Source organism: Cetorhinus maximus, chromosome 13 (assembly GCF_964194155.1).
Source record: "Cetorhinus maximus chromosome 13, sCetMax3.hap1.1, whole genome shotgun sequence".
Taxonomy (NCBI): Eukaryota; Metazoa; Chordata; class Chondrichthyes; order Lamniformes; family Cetorhinidae; genus Cetorhinus; species Cetorhinus maximus.
This window is the reverse complement of record NC_135891.1, coordinates 42,474,312-42,496,034: the sequence shown is the minus strand read 5'-3', so window position 1 is coordinate 42,496,034 and position 21,723 is coordinate 42,474,312. Positions and strand designations below refer to the sequence as shown.

General features: G+C 42.4%; 1 protein-coding gene across 2 annotated transcripts in view; it reads left to right on the top strand.

Annotated features, from left to right (window-relative positions):
• The window catches only part of LOC144688573 (beta-1,4-galactosyltransferase 5-like), a 97,341-nt gene that overhangs the window by 46,503 nt on the left and 29,115 nt on the right, over positions 1 to 21,723 (top strand). The window contains exon 2 of one of the 2 annotated variants that reach the window (XM_078555310.1): positions 7,934 to 8,062. In XM_078555310.1, coding sequence (XP_078411436.1) covers positions 7,934 to 8,062 — 129 coding nt within the window. Of the gene's footprint in view, positions 1 to 7,933; positions 8,069 to 21,723 lie in introns of both variants that reach the window. The other variant, XM_078555309.1, reaches the window with a different exon arrangement.

Below are 21,723 nucleotides of genomic sequence, written 5' to 3'. Positions count from 1 at the left end.
ACAGAAAGTGAGAGAAATATTTTTCATTGAATATTCTAATTCTTAATTTTGAATTTGATGAACCCTTACTAGTCCACAATCTGGTTGAAGAAACGCGCTGCTGCTCGCACAGGTCCCAGATCCTCTATAGAGGGAGCTGCGCCGAATCAGAAAATGGAATTGTTTATTGCAAGGGGAATGGAATATAGAAGTAGTGATGTTTTGCTACAGTTATACGGGGCATTGTACATCTGGAGTACTGAGTTTTGGTCTCCTTATTTAAGAAAGGACATAATTGCGTTAGAAGCAGTTCAGAGAGGGTTTACATGACAAATCCCTGGGATGAGGGGGGGTGTTATCCTATGAGGAAAGATTGGACAGGTTGGACCTGTTATCCATTGGAGTTTAGAAGAATGAGAGGTGATCTTATTGAAGCATGTAAGATTCTGATGGGACTTGACAGGGCGGATGCAGAGAGGATGTTCCTCCCTTGTGAGAGAGACTAGAACTAGGGGACACAGTTTAAAAATAAGGGATCTCCCTTTTGAGGAGATGAGGAGAAATATTTTTCTGAGGGTTGTGAACCTGTGGAACACACTTCCCAGAGATTGGCCATGGAATATTTTTAAGGCTGAGGTTAGATGTTTGACTAACAAGTGTATCGGCGGGGGGGGGGGCAGGCAGGAAAGTGATGTTGAGGCCGCAATCAGATCAGTCATGATCTTATTGAATGGCAGAGCAGGTTCTAGGGGTTGATTGGCCTACTTCTCTTAATCCATATGTTTGTATGTTCATACAAACTTGCAAAAGCACAAATCTGTAGGCAGTTGCAAGCATCTTGAATGGTATTTATTTGCTGCTGACCACAAAATCTGGGCTATAGACTTGCTATAGTTAACTAATGCTAATTTTACAATTGCTGGTATCGTTGCTGGTGTGGCAGCACTAGACTTTTTTAAGTGCAGATTACAGCTTTTATGTGACCAGTGACAATATGCATTTTTGACCTCATGAACAGTAATGTTTAAATCTGATCACATCTCTCTCTCTCTCTCTTATTACGACAATTCACACAACACTTGATTATTTTCTCTAATCCTTTCCCCAGAAAGAGATTCTACACAGATATTGAATAAAAAGCTTTGGTTTTATACAATATCTTATTCCAACTTATCTCAAATTCTTCACTTAGTTATTTACTTTGACATGCGTTGTTTGCTGTCAGAGGCAAATGCGGTTGTGTTATAAATTGAGTCTGCACTAGCAACGTACTTGGGTTGACAGCCACCACTGACTCTAATTTAGGCAATACCTTTTATACACAAAATCAAGTTAAATAATGGCAATGACCTGACCCAGGCACAGAACAATAACACCTCTTGTGTGTACTGGAAATTGTAACATATGCATGCTGCCAGCAGCACTTCTCCAATATTATGGACTGAACAGCATTCCAGTGAGAGAAATCCAATTGTAAATTAATGTATGTAATACAGGGATGAATGGAATGGTTTTTGCAGCAAGATTCAGTAAGTTTTTCTTTGTCACTTCTTATATCATGAAACATATGTGGTTTTTTCCTTTTGATGGAGTCTAAGTCACTGTAAAGTGAACAGTTTCTTACTGACTTAGAAATAGCTGTCACGTTCAGTAGTCACGACTCCAATCTACTCAGATTTCTTTGTCAGTGAGTAAGAGACACAAAAGCTTGACTTCTGATTCTGAGCTCCAAGGATTGGCTTTCTAGGTTGCCAACCAAATTGAATGCAGGACTTCCCCTATTCTCTCCTGTCACATACACTGTCAACACTTGTTGTCAAGCATCACAGATTAAACTGTGTGCACTGAAATCTGTGCCAGAGGTTGTCTGGTACCTATGCAGTCAAATTCTTAATCAGGGAGTCAACAATTTTCCAGTGGAATTAGAGATGATGGTGAAAGGATGAACTAAGATTTACCTTTCGTGGAAGACTTGCAGTATAAACAAAATGGGGATTACAATGTAGGATCTAATTGCAAAATGTCCTTACTATGTGCACCTACAATATCATACAACCATAGGTTGTGTCGGTTCATGGACTCCCACGATGCCTGTGTCTTTTGCAGCCTTGTGGAGTTCGTGGACCACGCTTATGTAGGGTGTTGTAGGCTGCACTCCCTTTTCAGTTATTTGAAAAACCTTTCACTGTTGGTTCGTTTAACTTCAGTCCCACGCTCCTGATCTACGGGCACCCGGTGTGGAGAGGGGCCAGGGAGGGAGGAGGACCTCCTCGTGAACCTGTTCCTGGGCCTGGCCAAGTTGGCCATTAACAGGTCCAGGCAGCGGGTGATCGAGGGGGTCATCCGACCCGACTGTCTGCCCCTTTTCCGTGGCTACGTTCGAGGCCGGATGTCCCTGGACAGGGAGCACGTGGTGTCTGCCGGCACCGTTGAGGCCTTCCATGCTCAGTGGGCACCGTGGGGACTGGGATGTTTTATTGACCATCTTAATCACATTTTTGTTTGATGTTTGTAAATTTCCTTTGAAGTTTGTCTTTTGCTTTTGCAGTTTCCCTTTTAAGGGGCTGCTTTTACTTTGTCCCTGATTTTGTTAATTAGTTTAATTGTTTTGACTCAGAGTTACATTTGCAAATTGGCAGCAGTGTTTTCCCCATATCAGAAAGTGACAGCACTTCATAAAAATAATGACTTGCCTGTATGCAGTTGTGAAAGGGCTCTTCTCAAAACAGCAGGTGTCCTTTATTATTGCAAATTATACCAATGGAAATCTAAGTTTACAGGTGCTAGACTGAATGGCGAGAATGTTAAATTGACTATTTAATACTTGCCACATGGTATTATAGTTTAACATGCAATGTCAGCGCTCAATGAATTGCTTCACTTCTCGAATTTTGACGTGCTTTATGCTTATAGGAGGTTTTAAATACCATGTTGGGTTTCCTGTTTAGCCTATATCAGGCAATGAAGAGTACCATAGCTTTCCTTTGTTCAGTTTCAAATCTAAATCCATACAGTACAGTTGTGGCAAATTTGCATGCGTAAGGTCACGCATTATGTTACTATGAATAGAAGTAAAGGAAGTTCATGACTTGAGACTTTGCTGGAAAATCTTATGAGATGTACCAGATTTAAAAAAACTCTTCATTATTGTACAGACTAGGGTGAGTACATTGTAAATGTTACTACATGTGATATTTCAATAAGTATACATTTCATGGAAATGGCTCACATTTTGAAAAGGTGGGTGGGTGGGGAGGGGGCTGTGGGAAGGGAATCATAAGCTGTAGGGGCAAATTCAGTCCACAAATTGGTGTCATTATAGTTCACATTTGAAATTAATGCCTGCATCAAAAATTTTAATTGTTTAGTATGTGCTATGAATTGTATCCTTCAACTCCTGATGAAACTTATCAGCATTCAAATTTAGCAATATTCATGACTTGTGAACAAAGTCATGAGGCCAGCCTGCTTGTATAATATAAATCATGTTCAGCATTACTTGATGTGTTTGGTTCACACAACATTTGTTTTAAAAAGAATCATACTTCAGATCTTCAAGGTCAGTCATATTAGTACTGACCAATTAAGTACCTTTTCACTTCAGAGACTTGGAGATCCAATGTTAATATCAAATTTCCTTGGTAAGAACTAAGTTCTTTACTGCCCCCACCAATATACCTAATAAAAGGTTGCTTATTCACAAGCCTTTGTTAGCAATCATTCTGACTATATTAAATCAAACACAGCCATTAATACAAGAATATAGAACTACAGATTCTGGAGAACTTGGAAATAAAGAGAGATGCTGGAAATGCTCAGCAGGTCTGGCTCATCTGTGAGGAGCAAAACGGAATTAACATCAATTACCCATTATCAATTCTGACAAGAGGGCACCGACCTGAAATCTCAGGGTCGCCAACCTGAACCGTTAACTTTGATTCTCTCCTCACAGATAAACCAGGCCTGCTGAGTATTTTGAGCATTTTTTGTCTTTAAACATACCATTGTTTGTTTACTTACAGCAAAATATAATCATTGTTATCTATTCATTGTTTCAGTACAATAGACTGAAACAGAAAATTTAATGATTCCATTAAATTATACTCATTTAAAATTATACTGAATTAATTTATGTACGTGGGTGTACCTACACCACATGGACCTCAGCAGCTCAAGGCTGCAGCACGTCACCACCAGCTCGGCAATTAGGGATGGGCAATAAATGCTAACCTTGCCCACAACACCCACGTCCCAAAAACAATTAAAAAAAAATTACTTAAATTACCATTAAAGACCCAGTTACACCCGATTGAACAAGGTGTAACTTTTTTAAGAGTTTCTAAAAGCATTGTGTGTGGCAAAGGGGAGCTTCTCACTGACTTCAATGATTGCTGGCTTGGGGTGGGAGGGGGTCCAGAGCACGTTCTCTGACAGAATACTGAGTAACAAACCACAGTTTCAAGATTTCCATGCTAATCTGCGGATGCGCTATATCCTGGAGTTGCAGCAAGTTTCAGAGAGGTAATGCTAGCAAACGCCCTAATGTAACCACTCCCCCTGTAAAATCCAGACCTTTATATTATCCTAGATTTCTGTGACAGCTTTCCCCCTTCTGTAACCCAGGGCACAGAGGTTGGTTGTACCCTCCTGCATCAACTGCCTGGGCTGAGAACATTGAATGCAATGCAATTCAGGAATTAACCTTGCTTGTCCAGCTCAGCTGGTTGTATTTTTTTTTTAACTTAATAAAGATTTGTTTTCGTTTGATTACCATAGTTGCACATTCCGAGCAATGTTAGAGACTTTTGTAGCATATTAGTGTGATTTGAAAATGCCACAAATGACTGAACATGAGGCCCCGAGCTTTCCACTTTTGCACTGCCAGTTCATGATCGGTCCCAAATTATGGGCTGGTGAACACAATTGCAAAATCCCAGCCAGCATTAGTGTCTGGTGGTTAACTATTTCCTGATAAATAGTTTCTGTTAAGCATGTATTCGAATAATGGAAAAATATTCTAAAAATGCTTAATAGCATTCTTTGTAGGGTTAGCTTATAGCTCATTTTGCTTCAACTCCTCCAAAAGCTCAGTGAGTTTATCTAGTCCCTAGCTGTGCTAGACAAGCAAGGTAGGTCCCCAGCTTAATCCCTGAATTGCACTGCATTCAATGTTCTCAGCCCAGGCAGGTGACGCAGGAGGGTACAACCGACCTCTGTGCCCTGGGCTACAGAAGGGGCAAAGTTGTCACAGAAATCTAGGATAATATAAAGGTCTGGATTTTACAGGGGCAGTGGTTACAGAAGGGCGTTTGCTAGAATTACCCCTCTGAAATTTGCCGCAACTCCAGGATATAGCACATCCGCAGATTAGCATGGAAATCTTGAAACTGCGGTTTGTCACTCAGCACTCCGTCAAGATGCTGTACTCTGGACCCCCTCCCACCCCAAGCCAGCAATTATCGAAGTCAGTGCGAACCTCCCCTTTGCCACGCTCACAACGCTTTTAGAAACTCTTTACACCTTGTTTAATCGGGTGTAACTGGGTCTTTAATGGTAAAATAAGTAATTTTTATAAAATTTGTTCTTGAGACGTGGATGTTGTGAGCAAGGCTAGCATTTATTGCTCATCCCTAATTGCCCCCAAGAAGATGGTGATGAGCTGCAGCATTGAACCGCTGAGGCCCATGTGGTGTAGGAATGTGGTTAGGAATGGAATTGCAGGTTTTTGAACCGTTGACACAGGGAAGGAACGGTGATATAGTTTCAAGTCAAGATGGTGAGCAACTTGGAAGAGGAACCTAAAGGTGGTGGTGTTCCCATGTGCCTTATCCTTTTAGGGGTAGAGTTCATGGGTTTGGAAGATGTTGAGTTTCTGTAGGGCATCTTGTAGATGATACACGCTGCTGCCTCTGTACACTGGTGGTGGAGGAAGTGAATGTTTAAGATGATGGATAGCGTGTCGATCAAGCAGGTGCTTTGTCTTGGATGGCGTCGAGCTTTGAGTGTTGTTGGAGCTTCACTCGCCCAGGCAAGTTTCCAAGAAAGGCTGAACAGCAAAGGGACACATAGCAAGTCCCAAACTGAAGTTGAAGCCAGCTGCCAGGGGTAGCTGAATAGGAGAGAAACTGCAGAAGCAGGTTCCAGAAACTACAGAAGAAAGTCCCCAAATCCAGGGAAGTGAAACAGGAAAGGTCCAAAGAGGATGATCCAGTCAAAGGACAGGAATCTGGAAGAGGTTCTGTTCTATGGAAGTGAAAGTAAGGAGCAGAGAGGAAGGCTTCAAGCTTAAAGAGATGAAAGCTGCAGGATGCAGATTCAAAGCAATATAGGCTTGAGAGAAGCCAGAAGTTCCAAAAGACAGCTGAAGGTCTGTAACTCTTTACTATAGGCATGTGAAGCAGTGATGATCTGTTGGTATGGCTGAGTCAGAGAGACTGTGTGGAAGAAAGCTTGAATGCATGTGGCGATCTAGGAGAGAGGAGCATCAGAAGGAGAGTTCAAAACACTGGAGGTAGACCCTTGTAGAAGGCATCTGAGAGAGTGTCGGCTTGGGACCCCAAAGCGAGTTTTTCCAGAGTGAAGATTGGAAACCCTTGTGTGAAAGACAGAGTTCAGTGAGACTGGTTGGCTCACTGTGTGACAAGCACCTGGGGAGAGTTGATGAGAGATCCACAGCATCTGTTGGGTGGTATTTATCAGTTGGTTTCGGAGTGTGGCATATCTGACCACAGGTTGCCTATTGGTTTACATGTACTGTGTACTTACTGTGAACATCAGAGTATAAGAGTTTTTGTAACTTGTGTTATCCTTACAAATCTGTATATATCTGTAAAGGTACAATTGTGGGTGAAGGAGTATTGTAATATAGTTCATCTTTTCTTGTTTAATAAATATTTTATTCTTTTGTTAGTTCATCAGCTGACTCCTGTGACTCTGAGTAGCTACTCCACGTATCTAAACAAAAAATGAGTTGTGTGTCACATCTTTCCCATAAAGATTACTCATCAGCTCGAAGGAGCAGTTCCCTTTTATCGATTGGTTGTATTTCCCCAGGTTCAAAATGATGTCAGCTGAAGCCATAAATGCCCCTTTTCAAAAATGATATAAACTCATTCAACAGGGAACAATTTAACTGCCGAGCTGGTTAGTGATCTCAAACACCATTATGCTGTCCCAAGATTCCTTCATTTTAAGGCAGTCCACCACATGTTTACAGTTAGACTAGTGTCTGGGTGCCTTCACTGAGAATGGAGCTACCCTTTGTTCAAAGGAGCATGGATATAATGAGGCTCATGGTGGCAACTGATTTAGTCCAAAGAAGGCCAGTGGTGTTCGGAAGTTAGGCTTCAGGTACCATGATACTCCGAGCAGAATTGCGGATTACTGTTAGCAGGGTGTTTTGTATTGTGTATTTATTCTACTGTTTAAAGAGGTTCCCTGATTGCAGCCAGAGGAGGAAAGTGCACAAGGCCGGCAGGGTGATGAGACATCTGCAGGAACGTCTCAAAGGATATCACTTTTTAAATGCCTGTTTTGGTGACTGCAAGAACTGAGTTTCTTGATGCTTGTTGTTTTGAACCTGTTCAATGCTATTTTTTTTCTCTAAGGATTGATCCCTTTTACACCCCCTCTGACTTCATTTTTACCTGTCACTGGGTGTCTGCTCTTCTATGGCTGCTGTTTGAACAGATTCCTTTCCTCATAGTATAGTGCTCATTTAGTTTGACTGAGATCAGGAATGTAATGTACAGAGTCTGAAACTCAAGCTTGCTACCTGCTAGTCTGCCTGTTTTTGAATCAGTATTATTAGGCTGGAGTTTGTACATTTTGATTTTAATGAGGTACTTGATTTATTTCTAAATTCAGCTGTTGCTGTTTACCATAATTGAACTGCAATTCCCAATTATGCAATTCTACTGAAGTGTATTTAATTGTGCATTATTTTCTTTTCCAGTAAACACGTATCTATTTATGATGCAAGCCCAAGGCATCATGATCAGAGAGAGTGTGAAAACAATGGGATCCCAAATGTATGAGCAGGTGGTTCGCGGCACTTATGCCAAGATGAACAGCAGCCTTAATGGTACAGGTATTTATGCAGTAGCCATGGTAACAAATTAAAGTGGAGAAATATATTTTACATGTGTAGAATAACTGGCCTCTGTTTAACATCTATAAATATTATGCACCTGGAAAAGAAAATTCCTTTACAAATCATTTGGGAGTACTGAAATTGAGTATCTCCGAAAGAAGACACCTTAAAGCTTAATGTCTTGCACTTAACAGGTCATTTGCGAGAATGCCAAATGTAAAGGGAACAACAATTTATGTTTCACAAGAAGAGAGTGCTAATTGGTTGGCAAGTGGACTCTTGTAGCGGTGTTGCCAATACATTTGGTATTCTTGCAAATGTCATGTGAGCTCTGCATTGTTGGCAGTGCGATCTTTTGGGTGATGTGTTAAATCAAAGCTGTGTGTGCCTGTTTGCTGACATAAAAGATGACCTGGCAAACTTTGAAGAGGAGCTGGGAGGTCTCCATGCCCTTGTAACCAGTGTACATCAGCCTCCTGATATGAAATCTTCCTGTGTGCAAATGGCTATTGTGTTTTTCCCTAGATAAGTAACTACATTTCTAAAGTAAAGTTCTTTGGGGTTTTGAAGGATCTGATGAGGTGTAAATAAACACACTGCCATTTTGCTGGCTCTGTAGAAGAGTTGAATACATTTGCATATGGTTTGCTCAAGGTGTAGAGGACATGTGCTGCAGCTTGAAATGGGTATTGAAGGGTGGCAGGCACTAATATTTTGAATGCAAAAATGCAACACTTCACAACATGTTATTTCCCCAAATATTTTGGTTTTCATCACCCATGTTATTTCCTAAGAGATGGAGAGAAACCAGAATAATAAGAAGGGGTAAAAGACCCTAGAAAATTTCTTGCCAAATCCCTCAAGTGATCAAAACCAGTTCAGGAGATCACATGGACCAAGTGTTATCCATAAAGACACAACCTCCATATGGTGTGATCTCTGCCTCAGTCAAGAACTGGTGCTATTACCTCTTAAAGGCACTCTACTCTCTCTGGGTAAAGAACAACTGCCTAACGTCCAGTCTGCACGCCAGTGGATTCATTATTTAAACCTAGCAAATTTTCAGTGCACTTTTCTCCAATCTAATGTGAAAACATTCCACCCCTGTGGAAAACTTGAACCTGGATCAAAAGGTTGATGTGTTTATTCGGGTCACCATCTGTATACTCTGAGGAACTACTGCTTTGATGCAAATGAAGTTAGCCTGGAAAGCCATATATTGTGCTTATTTTGCTTTAAAAAATCAATTTTTACGCTGCATCTAATATTTCCATGCTTTCATGGAAAAATATCATTTTATGCTCAGTTTGTAACCAAATAGAGATGGGGGAGGATGTATTGGAATTAGATTGCATTTTACAACAAAGACCTGGCATGTGTTTGCAGGATTTGACCTCATGGCTTCAACAAAGAAATAAGAACATAAGAAATATGAGCAGGAGTAGGCCTTTTGGCCCCTGAAGCCTGCTCTACCATTCAATAAGATCATGGCTGATCTGCCCTAGGCCTCCAGACCTCTTTTGTGCCAGCTCCTCATATCCCTCAACTCCCTGATATTTCAAAAATCTATTTACTTCCTCTTTAAATACTTTCAGTGATCTAGCCTCCACAACTCTCTCCGGTAGAGAATTCCAGACATTCACTACCCTCTGAGAGAAGAAATTGCTTTGCATCTCAGTTTTAAGTGAGTGTCCCCTTATTCTGTAACTATGTCCCCTAGTTTGAGATTCCCCCAATAATAAAAACATCTTCTCAACATCTACCCTGTCAAGCCCCCTCAGAATCTTGTATGATTCAATAAGATCACCCCTAATGAATAAATAGAGTTTTAGAGCTATACAGCACAGAAACAGGCCCTGCCGGCCATCAAGCACCTACCTATTCTAATCCCATTTTCCAGCACTTGGCCCATAGCCCTGTTTGCTATGGTGTTTCAAGTGCCCATCTAAATACTACTAAGATGTTGTGAGGGTTCCTGCCTCTACCACCCCCTCCGGCAGTATGTTCCAGATTCCAAACACCCTCTGGGTGAAAAAATCTTTCCTCAAATCCCCTCTAAACCTCCTGCCCCTTACTTTAAATCTATGCCCTCTAGTTATTGATACCTCTGCTAAGGGGAAAAGTTTCTTCCTATATATCCTATCTATGCCCCATATAATTTTGTATACCTCTATCAGGTGTCCCCTCAGCCTCCTCTGCTCTAAGGAAGACAACCCTAGTCTGACCGGTTTTTCTTCATTGCTGAAATGCTCCAGTCCAGGCAATATCCTGGTAAATCTCCTCTGCACCCTCTCCAGTGCAATCACATCCTTCCTATAGCGTAGCGACCAGAGCTATACACAGTACTCCAGAAGTGGCCTAACTAGCATTTTATACAGCTCCAATGTAACCTCTCTGCTCTTATATTCTATGCCTCAGCTAATAAAGGCAAGTATCCCATATGCCTTCTTAATCACCTTATCTACCTGTGCTGCTACCTTCAGGGATCTGTGGACATGTACACCAACATCCCTCTGATCCTCGGTACTTCCTAGAGTCCTACCATTCATTGTGTATTCCCTTGCCATGTTAGTCCTCCCAAAATGCATCACTTCACACTTTTCAGGATTAAATTCCATTTGCCACTGCTGTGCCCATCTTACAGCCCATCTATATCGTCCTATAATCTAAGGCTTTCCTCCTCACTATTTACAACACCACCAATTTTCATGTCATCTGTGAACTTACTGATCATACCTCCTATATTCACACCTAAATCATTAATGTACCTTCTACAAACAGCAAAGGTCACAGCACCGATCCCTGCGGTACACTACCCGTCACAGGCTTCCAATCGCAAAAACAACCTTCGACCATCACCCTCTGCCTCCTGCCACTAAGCTAATTTTGGATCCAATTTGCCAAATTGCCCTGGATCCCATGGGCTCTTACTTTCTTGACCATTCTCCCTTGTGGGACCTTGTCAAAAGCCTTATTAAAGTCCACGGAGACTACATCAGCTGCACCACCCTCCTCTACGCAACTAGTCACCACCTTGAAAAATTCAATCAAAATTGTTAAACATTATCTCCCCCTGACAAAGCCATGCTGACTATCCCTGACTAATCCCTGCCTCTCCGAGTGGAGATTAATCCTGTCCCTCAGAATTTTTTCCAATAGTTTCCCTACCACTGATGTTGGACTCACTGGTCTGTAATTACCTGGGTTATCCCTACTACCCTTCTTGAATAATGGTACCACATTCGCTGTCCTGTAGTCCTCTGGTACCTCTCCTGTGGCCAGAGAATATTTCAATTAATGTCAGAGCCCCTGCAATCTTCTCCCTTGCCTCACATAGCAGTCTGGGATACATCTCATCTGTGTCTGGGGATTTATCCACTTTTAAGCCTGCTAAAACTGCTAATACCTCCTCCCTTTCAATGCTAATTTGTTCAAGGATGTCACAGTCCCCCTCCCTGATTGCTACACCTACAAAGTCCTTCTCCATAGTGAACACAGATGAAAAGTAATAATTTGAAACCTCACTTAGTCCTTTGGCTCCGCACCCACAACCCCACTTTGGTCCCTTTTTTCCCTGGTTACCCTCTTGCCCTTAATATATTTATAAAATGCTTTGGGATTTTCCTTTATTTTGCCTTCCAGTGTTTTTTCATGCCCCCTCTTCGCTCTCCTAATTACTTTAAGTACCCCCCCTTTCTATACTTCTCTAGGGCTTCTGCTGTTTTCAGCCTTCTGTATCTGCCATAAGCCTTTTTTACCCTTACCCAATTTTCTATATCCCTTGACCTCCAGGGTTCCCTGGGTTTGTTGGTCCTACCCTTTCACCTTTATGGGAACATGTTGGCCCTGAACTCTCGCTATTTCATTTTTGAATGACTCCCACTGGCCCGATGTAGACATTCCTACAAGTAGCTACTCCCAGTCCACTTTGGTCAGATCCTGTTTTATTATATTGAAATTGGCCTTCCTCTAGTTGAGGACCTTTATTTTCGGACTACCTTTGTCCTTTTCCATAACTACCTTAAATCTTAGAGTTATGGTCACTATCCCCGAAATATTCCCCCGCTGACACTTCTACCACTTGCCCGGCTTCATTCCCTAAGATTAGGCCCAGTACCGCCCCTTATCTATTAGGACTTTTCTACGTGCTGGCTCAAAAAGCTCTCCTGGATTAACTTAAAGAATTCTGCCCTCTCTAAGCCTTTCACGCCAAGACTATCCCAGTTAACGTTGGGGGATGTGAAATCCCCTACTATTATTACTCTATTATTTTTACACTTCTCTGAGATTTGCCTACATATCTGCCCCCCTATCTCCCCCTGACTGCTTGTTTGTTTGGAGGCCTATAGTGCACTCCCAGCAAAGTGATTGCTCTCCTATAAGTTCTACAGGTATGGCCTCATTTGAGGAACCTTCTAAGATACCATCCCTCCTTACTGCAGTAATTGAATTATTGATCAATAGTGCAATGCTACCTCCTCTCTTATAAAACCAACCCCACCTCCCCATCCACGCCTGAAGATTCTATACCCTGGAATATTGAGCTGCCAATCCTGCCCTTCCCTCAACCATATCTCTCTGATAGCAATAATATCATATTCCCATGTGTTAATCAGCACCCTCAATTCATCTGATAAAAGCAAAAAACTGCGGATGCTGGAAATCCAAAACAAAAGCAGAAGCAGAAATACCTGGAAAAACTCAGCAGGTCTGGCAGCATCGGCGGAGGAGAGCACAGTTGACGTTTCGAGTCCTCATGACCCTAGGGTCATGAGGATTCGAAACGTCAACTGTGCTCCCCTCCGCCGATGCTGCCAGACCTGCTGAGTTTTTCCAGGTATTTCTGCTTCTGTTTTTGCCCTCAATTCATCTGCTTTACTTGTAAGACTCCTTGTGTTAAAATAGATGCAATCCAGTCTTGTATTATTCCCTTGCACCTTAACAAGTTTCTATTTGCTCTGTCTTCCAGACTGACTTAGTTTCTCTTTTATATTTGGCTGTGCATCAACTCCTACTGTACCTCCACTCTGTATCCCACCCCCTTGCCAAATTAGTTTAAACCGCCCCCTCAACAGCACTTGCAAGCTTCCCTGCAAGGATGTTGGCCCTGTTCCGGTTCAGGTACAACTCATCAGACTTTTACAGGCCCCACTTTCACCAGAAATAGACCCAGTGATCCAGGAAACTAAAGCCCTCCCTCCTGCACCATCTCTTCAGCCACGCATTCATCCTCTCTCTCCTCCTTTTCCTATACTCACTAGCATGTGGCACAGGGAATAATCCAGAGATTACAACCTTTGAGGCCCTACTCTTTAATCTGCTACATAGCTCCCTAAATTCTTGTTGCAGGACCTCATCCCTCTTTATACTTATGTTGTTGGTACTAATGTGAACCACAACCATGACTATTTGCCCTCCCCCTTCAGAATGCCCTGCAGCTATTCTGAGACATCCTTGACCCTGGCACTAGGGAGGCAGCAAACCATCCTGGAGTCACATCTGCGGCCACAGAAGTGCCTGTCTGTACCCCTCACTAATGAGTCTCTTACCGCTATTGCTCTTGCACACTTCCTCCTCCCCACTTGTGCAGCTGAGCCACCCATAGTGCTGTGAACTTGGCTCTGGCTGCACACTCCAGAGGAACTTTCACCCTCACCGTTTTCCAACACACAAAAATGGCTCTTGAGTAAGATGCAGTCTGGGGCTTTCCTGACTACCTGCCTGCTTCCATTCTTCTGACTGGTGGTCACCCATTCCCTCTCTGACCGCACTTCTTTAAGCTGCGGAATGACCACATCTAAAAACATGCTATCCACGTAACCCTCAGCCTCGTGGATGCCCCGCTGTGTTTCCAGCTGACGCACAAGCTCCGAAACCCGTTGCTCAAGCTGGTCAAGCCAGTGGCACTTCCTACATGTGGTCATCCAAACTGCAAGGAGTGTCTAAGAATTCCCACATGCTGCAGGCCATACAGCACACAGGCCTGAGCTCCCATATTGTCATATTGTTTGTTTTTAATTAAAAGACTATTTTCTTAAATTTAAGCCAAATAGAAAACTATTTAGTTTTTCATTTAAAAAAAACACATGCTGAAACTCTTACCTTCTGTAATATCGCTTTAAAGTGGAAAAAAAAACAACTTACCCACTACTTACCAATAAGCTCTCTCCGATGTCCTGACATCACTCCTTTCGAGTATCTGGGTGAGAACTGGCTCCCTCACAGGTAAACACCGCTCCGCTCTTTATACAGCTGCTCCCCTCCCTCTCAGGTAAATTCCTGTTCTTTATACAGCTGGTCCATTCCCGTTCTTTTTGCTTTGTTTCACCTCTATTATTTATTTAATTTCCCCCTATCCTTGTGTTACTAATTTAGTAATCAAGTGATAGTTACCCAGCACCTCATTTAAATCTAAAACAAAGCTAAAAGCTGAAATATTCACCAGCCAATCACCTGCCTGCTCTCCTGTTACATAACACTTTGTTTTTTCAGTGTTGGTTCGGATCGCTGGTTGGGACTCCTGTCCCTCTCTCCCTCCCCGCTCGTTATTCACTCTCCATGCTGTTTTCACCGAGGGCTGCTCTCACTCCTGCCGCTGAGCCTAATAAAGGCCTAACCTTTTAGCCGTTCTTGGTAAGTCAACCCCTTCATCCCAGGAATCGGCCTAGTGAATCTCTCTTCAACTGTCTCCAATGCAAGTATATCCTTTCTTAAATAAGGGGACCAAAACTGTATATAGTACTCCAGGTGCAGCCTCACCAACACCCTGTAGAGTTGTAACAAGACTTCCCTATTCTTAAATTCCAACCCCCTAGCATACAGACCAAAATTCCATTTGCCTTCTTGCTGCACCTGCATGCTAACTTTTTGTGTTTCATGCACAAGAACACCCAGATCCCTCTGTGTTGAACTTTTTTGGAGCACCTTTCCATTTAAATAATAGTCTGTCTTTTTATTTTTCCTACCAAGGTGCATGACCTCACACGTTCTTACATTAAACTCCATCTGCCAAGTTTTTTCCCACTCACTCACCCTATCTATATCCCCTTGCAGATTCCTTATATCCTCATCACAATATGACTTCCCACCTATTTTTGTATCATCAAATTTGGATGCATTACACTCTGCCCACTCCTCCGAGTCATTAATATAGATAGTAAATAATTGAGGCTCTAGGACTGATCCTTGTGGCACTCCACTAGTTGCATCTTTCCAACCTGAAAAAGACCCATTAATCCTGACTCTCTCTCTTTGTGTTAACCATTCCTCAATCCATGCTAATACATTATTCCCAATACCATGAGCTCCCATCTTGTGCAATAACCTTTTATGTGACACCTTATTGAATGCCTTCTGGAAATAAAAATACATACATCTACTGTTCCCCTTTATCAACTCTGCTGGTTATTTGCAAGTTAGCCGTGTATGAAGTCTGACATTGACATATTGTGTTGCCAAATCACAAGCTATAATTCAGATACTGGGTTCTTGTACATTATTGGCTGGTTCAGTTTGGCATTAAGCACTGCCATTTGCTTTGACTGCCACTAGGTGATGGATTCAATTTCTCCATTCTCAACTTCACACTTCTTCTTTCCAAGTGTTTTTCATTCAATATTTTGTCCTTGTGCATCTAACAGGAAAACTTACTGAGAGTTTAAGCAAGCTATCCCAATCATAGTAGGCAATCCAAACTTGGTCTTTCCAATTGATGGCACCTCTGTTCCAGTCCCCTGTTCCAGCAGCCTTCAAAAGCTCCATAAAAATAAAGCAAATTGGTTTGCCCACATATCAAAGGCCAAAGTCAACCAGAGCTAATCTAATGGAAACATTAATTTGCCATTAATGTTTTGATATCATTCCTGCCTAGAAGTGTTGTCATCTATGAATGTTCTAGAAATTGGTAACCCTCTCAATTCCACTATCTTTTGAGATGAACTAGGAATTCAGTGAGAATAGTTTCCCATTGGCACACTTTGATTCCATGGCCAGATTTTTAAGTTGCAGGATCGGGCACAAGGCCAACTTGACCTCACGTGAAATTGCACGAGAAAATGTCGGGAATGCGTTCTGACGTCATTGCGCCATCACGTCATATTACGGTCGGTGGGCATACACAGGGCAGGGTGGGGTGGGGGGGGAAGCATGCCCATCAATAATTAAATGTAAAATTAATTGATTGAAATTTTATGTGACCCGTGCGATTTTGCAATCAGCACACAGGCCACACGGGCAGATGGCCATCCTGTTAAGTGACACTCAATCCAGGCAGGATGAAAGTTGATCAGAGCCATGGCTATGTGGATAGGTAGGAGTTTAGGTGGGAGTTGGTTGTAGGTGCTTTTCTGACAGTTACTTGCATTTTGTGTTTTCCGGAGGACTCTTTGGCTTACAAGTTTTCTTAGAGGCTCTCTGCCGAGTGCACCATTCAGGGCACTATCCTGTGCCATCTGTATTCCAGCAAATGGGGATTGTCTACTCTGCTGGAGGGACTTACTCTCTGAAGAGGGTGAGAGGGCCAGAAGAGAAAGGGGGGGCTGGAATCTGTAGGCAGCATCCCAGAGAGCGGTTTGTGGAAAGAGGCGCAGCCAAATGGGGTGCAGTGCCAGCAGGAAGCACAAGACTGAAGGGTCCGCAGAAGACTCTGTTATCCTGCAACGAGAGTCTATAGACAGTGCTCCAGCTATCTGGACGTGATGGAAGTCCAGTTCTGTTGAAGAGTCATACGGACTCGAAACGTTAAATGTGTTCCCCTCCACAGATGCTGCCAGACCTGCTGAGTTTTTCCAGGTATTTTTATTTTTATTAGGATGAAAATTGATCACATTTATTGTTCAGAAACAAATTTGATCAATATTTTTAAATAGCAATTCTTGTCATTGAAGACTATGAAGGACAATTGTTTATAACCTTCAATGTTTCTTGTGTGTTTGCTGAGTTGTGGCTCATATCATTAATTGCAATTATATTTGCTTTGGTTTGTTAACTGATGTTGTGATATCCAACACCTTTTCCAAAGAGAATTTGCAAAGTGCATTATATGCGTTAAGCAAATTATCACAAGGGAGCACTTGTTAATCCCTTGAGTAAGCTCCTGGGAAGGTACAGGTGAGAAAGTCAACAGTGGATTTAGCCTCCTGATTATGTTATAAAGTTTCTTTAGGAGCAGAAGTCTTATCTTAATTATTTTTCTGTTTATCATTCCTCCACTCCTTGGAATCAATGTACAAATCTAGGAGGTAAAACCTTAAAGGTACCCTTGTGATGTGTGCCTTCCATTTTTGTATTTCATATTCCCAATCCATAGGCCTAACCTCTTGTCCCCTCTCTCGTACATATAACCGGTTTTTGTATTTTCCCGTGGCGGCCTCTGCTCTATGTACAATCATTGCACCCCTCCATTGACTGGCCCCTTTTGGCAAGTATGTAACTTTAGTGCCAGCTTTCGGCAATTGTCCTCTGGGACAAATCGCTTCACCTTGTTTGTCCGAATTACTGTGCCCATCTTCAGATATTCTGTCAACCTCAGCAACCTGGTCTACAATCATAAAACATAATGGGTATGAGAAGTATATGGTTCCTCATCCTTCCTATAGCCCTTTGCGGAACTGCAAATTTGTAGTCTGCGCCAACTAACCTCGATGAGTGTACCCGAATAGTCTGGTTCCCATGCTGTAAAATGACTGTTTTACCATCTTTACCTGTAACCTTTTTCAGGCTTTTCCACTTGTTAAGCCCTCCTCTTTTATAGTAAGAAATGTCTCCTGATTAAAAGTAGTTTCCGATGGTCTTTGCGTCTTAGAGATTGCTGAATTCCTTCTGAAACTTTGGCTTTAAGGAAAACTCTTCTACTTGCATGTAGTGCATTTAAATGCTCAAAAGGTGAAGCTAATCGTAGTACCCTCCTAAGCTGGGGGATGATCACTCGGGGCTGAAGGAATTTTTGGGTTTCTACCAAAAACCAACTGATATGGACTATAGTCCCCACCCATCTGCAGTGAATTTTTGGCATGGACACCCATGATATTAATTTACAGCTTGGCCTATTCACTAATATTTTACAAAGCGTCTCATCTATCACCACCTGATTCTTTTCACACACTCCGATAGTGAAAGGGCGCTCTGCTGCTGTATTTATGACTTTTCATGTTTTTGCACATATCCCAAAACTCATGGTTAGCAATCTCTCCCCCCCGCCCCCATTATCAGCAAATAATTTTGCCAGTGGTCCCAATCCGGTCCCTGTCAACTTTTCCATTATCTGATCCACTATTATTTTCTTTTCTTTGCTGTGTATGATTGTCGACTGGCCAAACCTTGTGGCCAAATCTACGAAATGTAAAATAAAAATGTTCTCTTCTTTACCCCACACCTTTAAATCCATCACCACAACTTTATTGAAATCCCCCGCTAAGGGTAGATGCGACGGTGTCCTTCTGTATTTCTTAAATATATCACATCTATCGCTTATCTCCTCTATAAGTTCCATCCCTTAGCAAAATTTTTAATCTTTGCAAAGAAGGCTGGGCAAACTGCCGATGCATTTTCAACCTCAATTAGCTTTTTGTTAAAATTCCTATCCCCTGACGTTAATAACACATCTTTAATCTCCTTAGTGGAAAAGTTAGGTTTCGTGAAAGGAATACAATAGATTCCAGATAGCATAAATTGTAAATTCACATGTTTTCCAAATACAATCACCTTGTCGTTCTCCATGTCCAGCTTCGTTTGTGCTTTCTTCACCGATGACCTGTTCAACAGTAATGGTATTTCGCTAGACACTATGTCCATACTGATGAAATGATTTGACTCCAGCTATCTTGCAGGGATTCACTACCCTTTTTGAAGATTTTAAGGTATTGCCATTTCCAAATTTAAAGCTGGTGGAACTCTCAAATTCCTTAACCTTATTCTGATCCTTGTCATTTAAGGGGTCCAGGTAACATTTTAACCAATCTATTCCAGGCTGTAGATGTGCATCCGCTATCTAGCGCTGCACAGTTGAAGGACTCTGCATTCAAGACATTCCTTCTCAAGTCCACCCCTACTCAAGGGCAACCAGGGATGGGCAATAAATGCTGGCCCACCCAGTGAAGCCCACATCCCATGAATGACTTTTTAAAAAAAAAATCATCACCAGGCTGAAACTTCTTGTAACTAATACAATGCCCTCTCTTTGGTCAATGTCCCCATCATCTTCTTCCGAGTCTTCTGTCTCATGTTCAATTTTGAACACATTATATTGTTTAAGACAGTTCATTGCATTTTGAATCACATGTCTAAAACACCGATTGGCCACACCCTGGGCATTTCTGGGGTTCATCCTTTTGTTGTAATTCCCCAATTCTTTTCCCCTGTTTCTGTCCTCATTGTTTCTAGTTACAAATCTCCTTTCGTACTGACGCCTGCGTCCTGGTTCTAGACGATCTCACCATCCCATTAACATTGTATCCTCCGTTTCCTGCCTTGCCACCAAATGACCCATTTGTGCCGTGAACGCTGCTGGAAAGGAATGTTTTCCGAGAAATTTTGTTTAGAGCTGCTTACATCTGTTCTAGCAGTTTGTCTCTCCGCAAAATTAACTCTCATCAAAACTAGAAGTCTGTCTACATTTGATACCTTAGCACAGTCTAGTAACTTAAATGCCAGCACTGATAGGGGAATTGCTAGACAGAACGTTTGCAATCTTGCATATAATTGACTGAATTCCATTATGTAATCTTTTATGGAGCTATCCTCCAACTTTCTAAATTTGGCAAAATCTGACCACGCTTCGTAAGCACTTAAGTCATCTTTCTGATAGATCTCCCTGTTTTTCCTTCGGTAAGGGCGTAACCCGTGTCCACACAGTTACTTCATTCTTCCATTGCTCATAGTGTTCACTCTCAGAAAACACCGGTGGGTCATCATATCGAAACTCTACATTTTGATTAAGCCATTCTCCAAAGTTAACTTTGAGGATGGTTTGGATTAACTCCATATATAGTCTTTTGTCTGAAGAAAGTCTAGTTTCCAATCTTTTACTTACGTTAGCAGGTGAAGCTGGATAGAAGGCCAGTGATAGGTGGAGGCAAAGGAGAGATTGACAAAGATGTCATGAACAAAAGGAAAAAGGGGTGTTAATGGTAGTGGTGCTGGCTAAAGGAGGTGCTGATGGTGACATTAAGGTCAGAAAGCAGAATGTGGTAATAGCAGGACTAGAGAAGAACAACATGAACAAGTGACAGATGGCCCTTCTTGGTGTGGGGTCGGGGGAGGGAAAAAAAGATCAAAAATAGGATAAAAGGTGAGGATAAAACAATGAATAAAAATGAAAATAAAAATAAGTGGATAAAAAATAAAAATTAAAAAATAAAAATGAATATTGAAAAAGAGGGATAAAAAAGGGGTGAGGATGGAGGAGTGTGTTCATGGTCTGAAGTTGTTGAACTCAATGTAAGTCCGGAAGGCTGTAAAGTGCCTAATCAGAAGATGAGGTGCTGTTCCTCCAGTGTGCGTTGGGCTTCACTAGAACATTGCAGCAGGCCAGGGACGGACATGTGGGTATGAGAGCACATGAGGTGTGTTGAAATGGCTAGCGACAGGAAGGTCTGGGTCATGCTTGCGGTCAGACCGAAGGTGTTCTGCAAAGCGGTCACCCAGTCTGTATTTGGTCTCTGCAATGTAGAGGAGACCACATTGGGAGCAACGAAGGCCATAGGCCAAATTAAAGGAAATGCAAGTGAAGCACTGCTTCACCTGAAAGGAGTGTTTGGCCCTTGAATGGTGAGGTAAAGAGGCAGGTGTTGTACCTTCTGCGATTTGTATGGGAAGGTGCCTTGGGAGGGGGATGAGGTGTTGGGGATGATGGAGGAGTGGACCAGGCTGTCCCAGAGGGAACAGTCCCTATGGAATGCTGACTGGGGGATTGAAGGAAAGATGTGTTTGGCGGTGGCATCATGCTGGAGTTGGCGGAAATGGCGGAGGATGATCCCTTGAATGCAGAGGCTGGTGGGGTGAAAAGTGAGGACAAGGGGGACCCCATCATGGTTCTGGGAGGGAGAGGAAGGTGTGAGGGCAGAGGCGCCAGAGATGGGTCATACACTGTTGAGGGCCCTACCAACTACTATAGTGGGTGGGAAACCTCGGTTAAGGAGAAAGGAAGACATGTCAGAAGCACCATTTTGGAAAGTGGCATCATTGGAACAGATGCAACAAAGGCAGAGGAACTGAGAGAATGGGATGGAGCCCTTACAGGAAGCAGGGTGTGAGGAGCTGTAGTTGAGGCAGCTGTGGGATTTAGTGGGCTTGTAATGAATATTGGTGGAGAGGCTATCGCTGGAAATGAAGACAGAGAGGCCAAGGAAGGGGAGGGAAGTGTTATTACAGCCTGTTACCTATTCAAACCAAGCAGCATATGATCTGATGACCTATTATCTGGGGCTGACAAGTTGCCCCTTGGTGGCGTACAACACTACAGAAGGAATTCAATGAACCACAAGAAAGGGATCTCCTCTAGTTTGGAAAAGTCACAGTGACAACCCAAAGGATCTCAAAGACCCAAGTGAAAAATAAATCAATGGAATCGAATCTTAGTGGTGAAATACATTCCAGACTCACAAGCATATGAGGGGAATTTAGCTATCATGAAATGTAAAGAATATTTCCTTGGT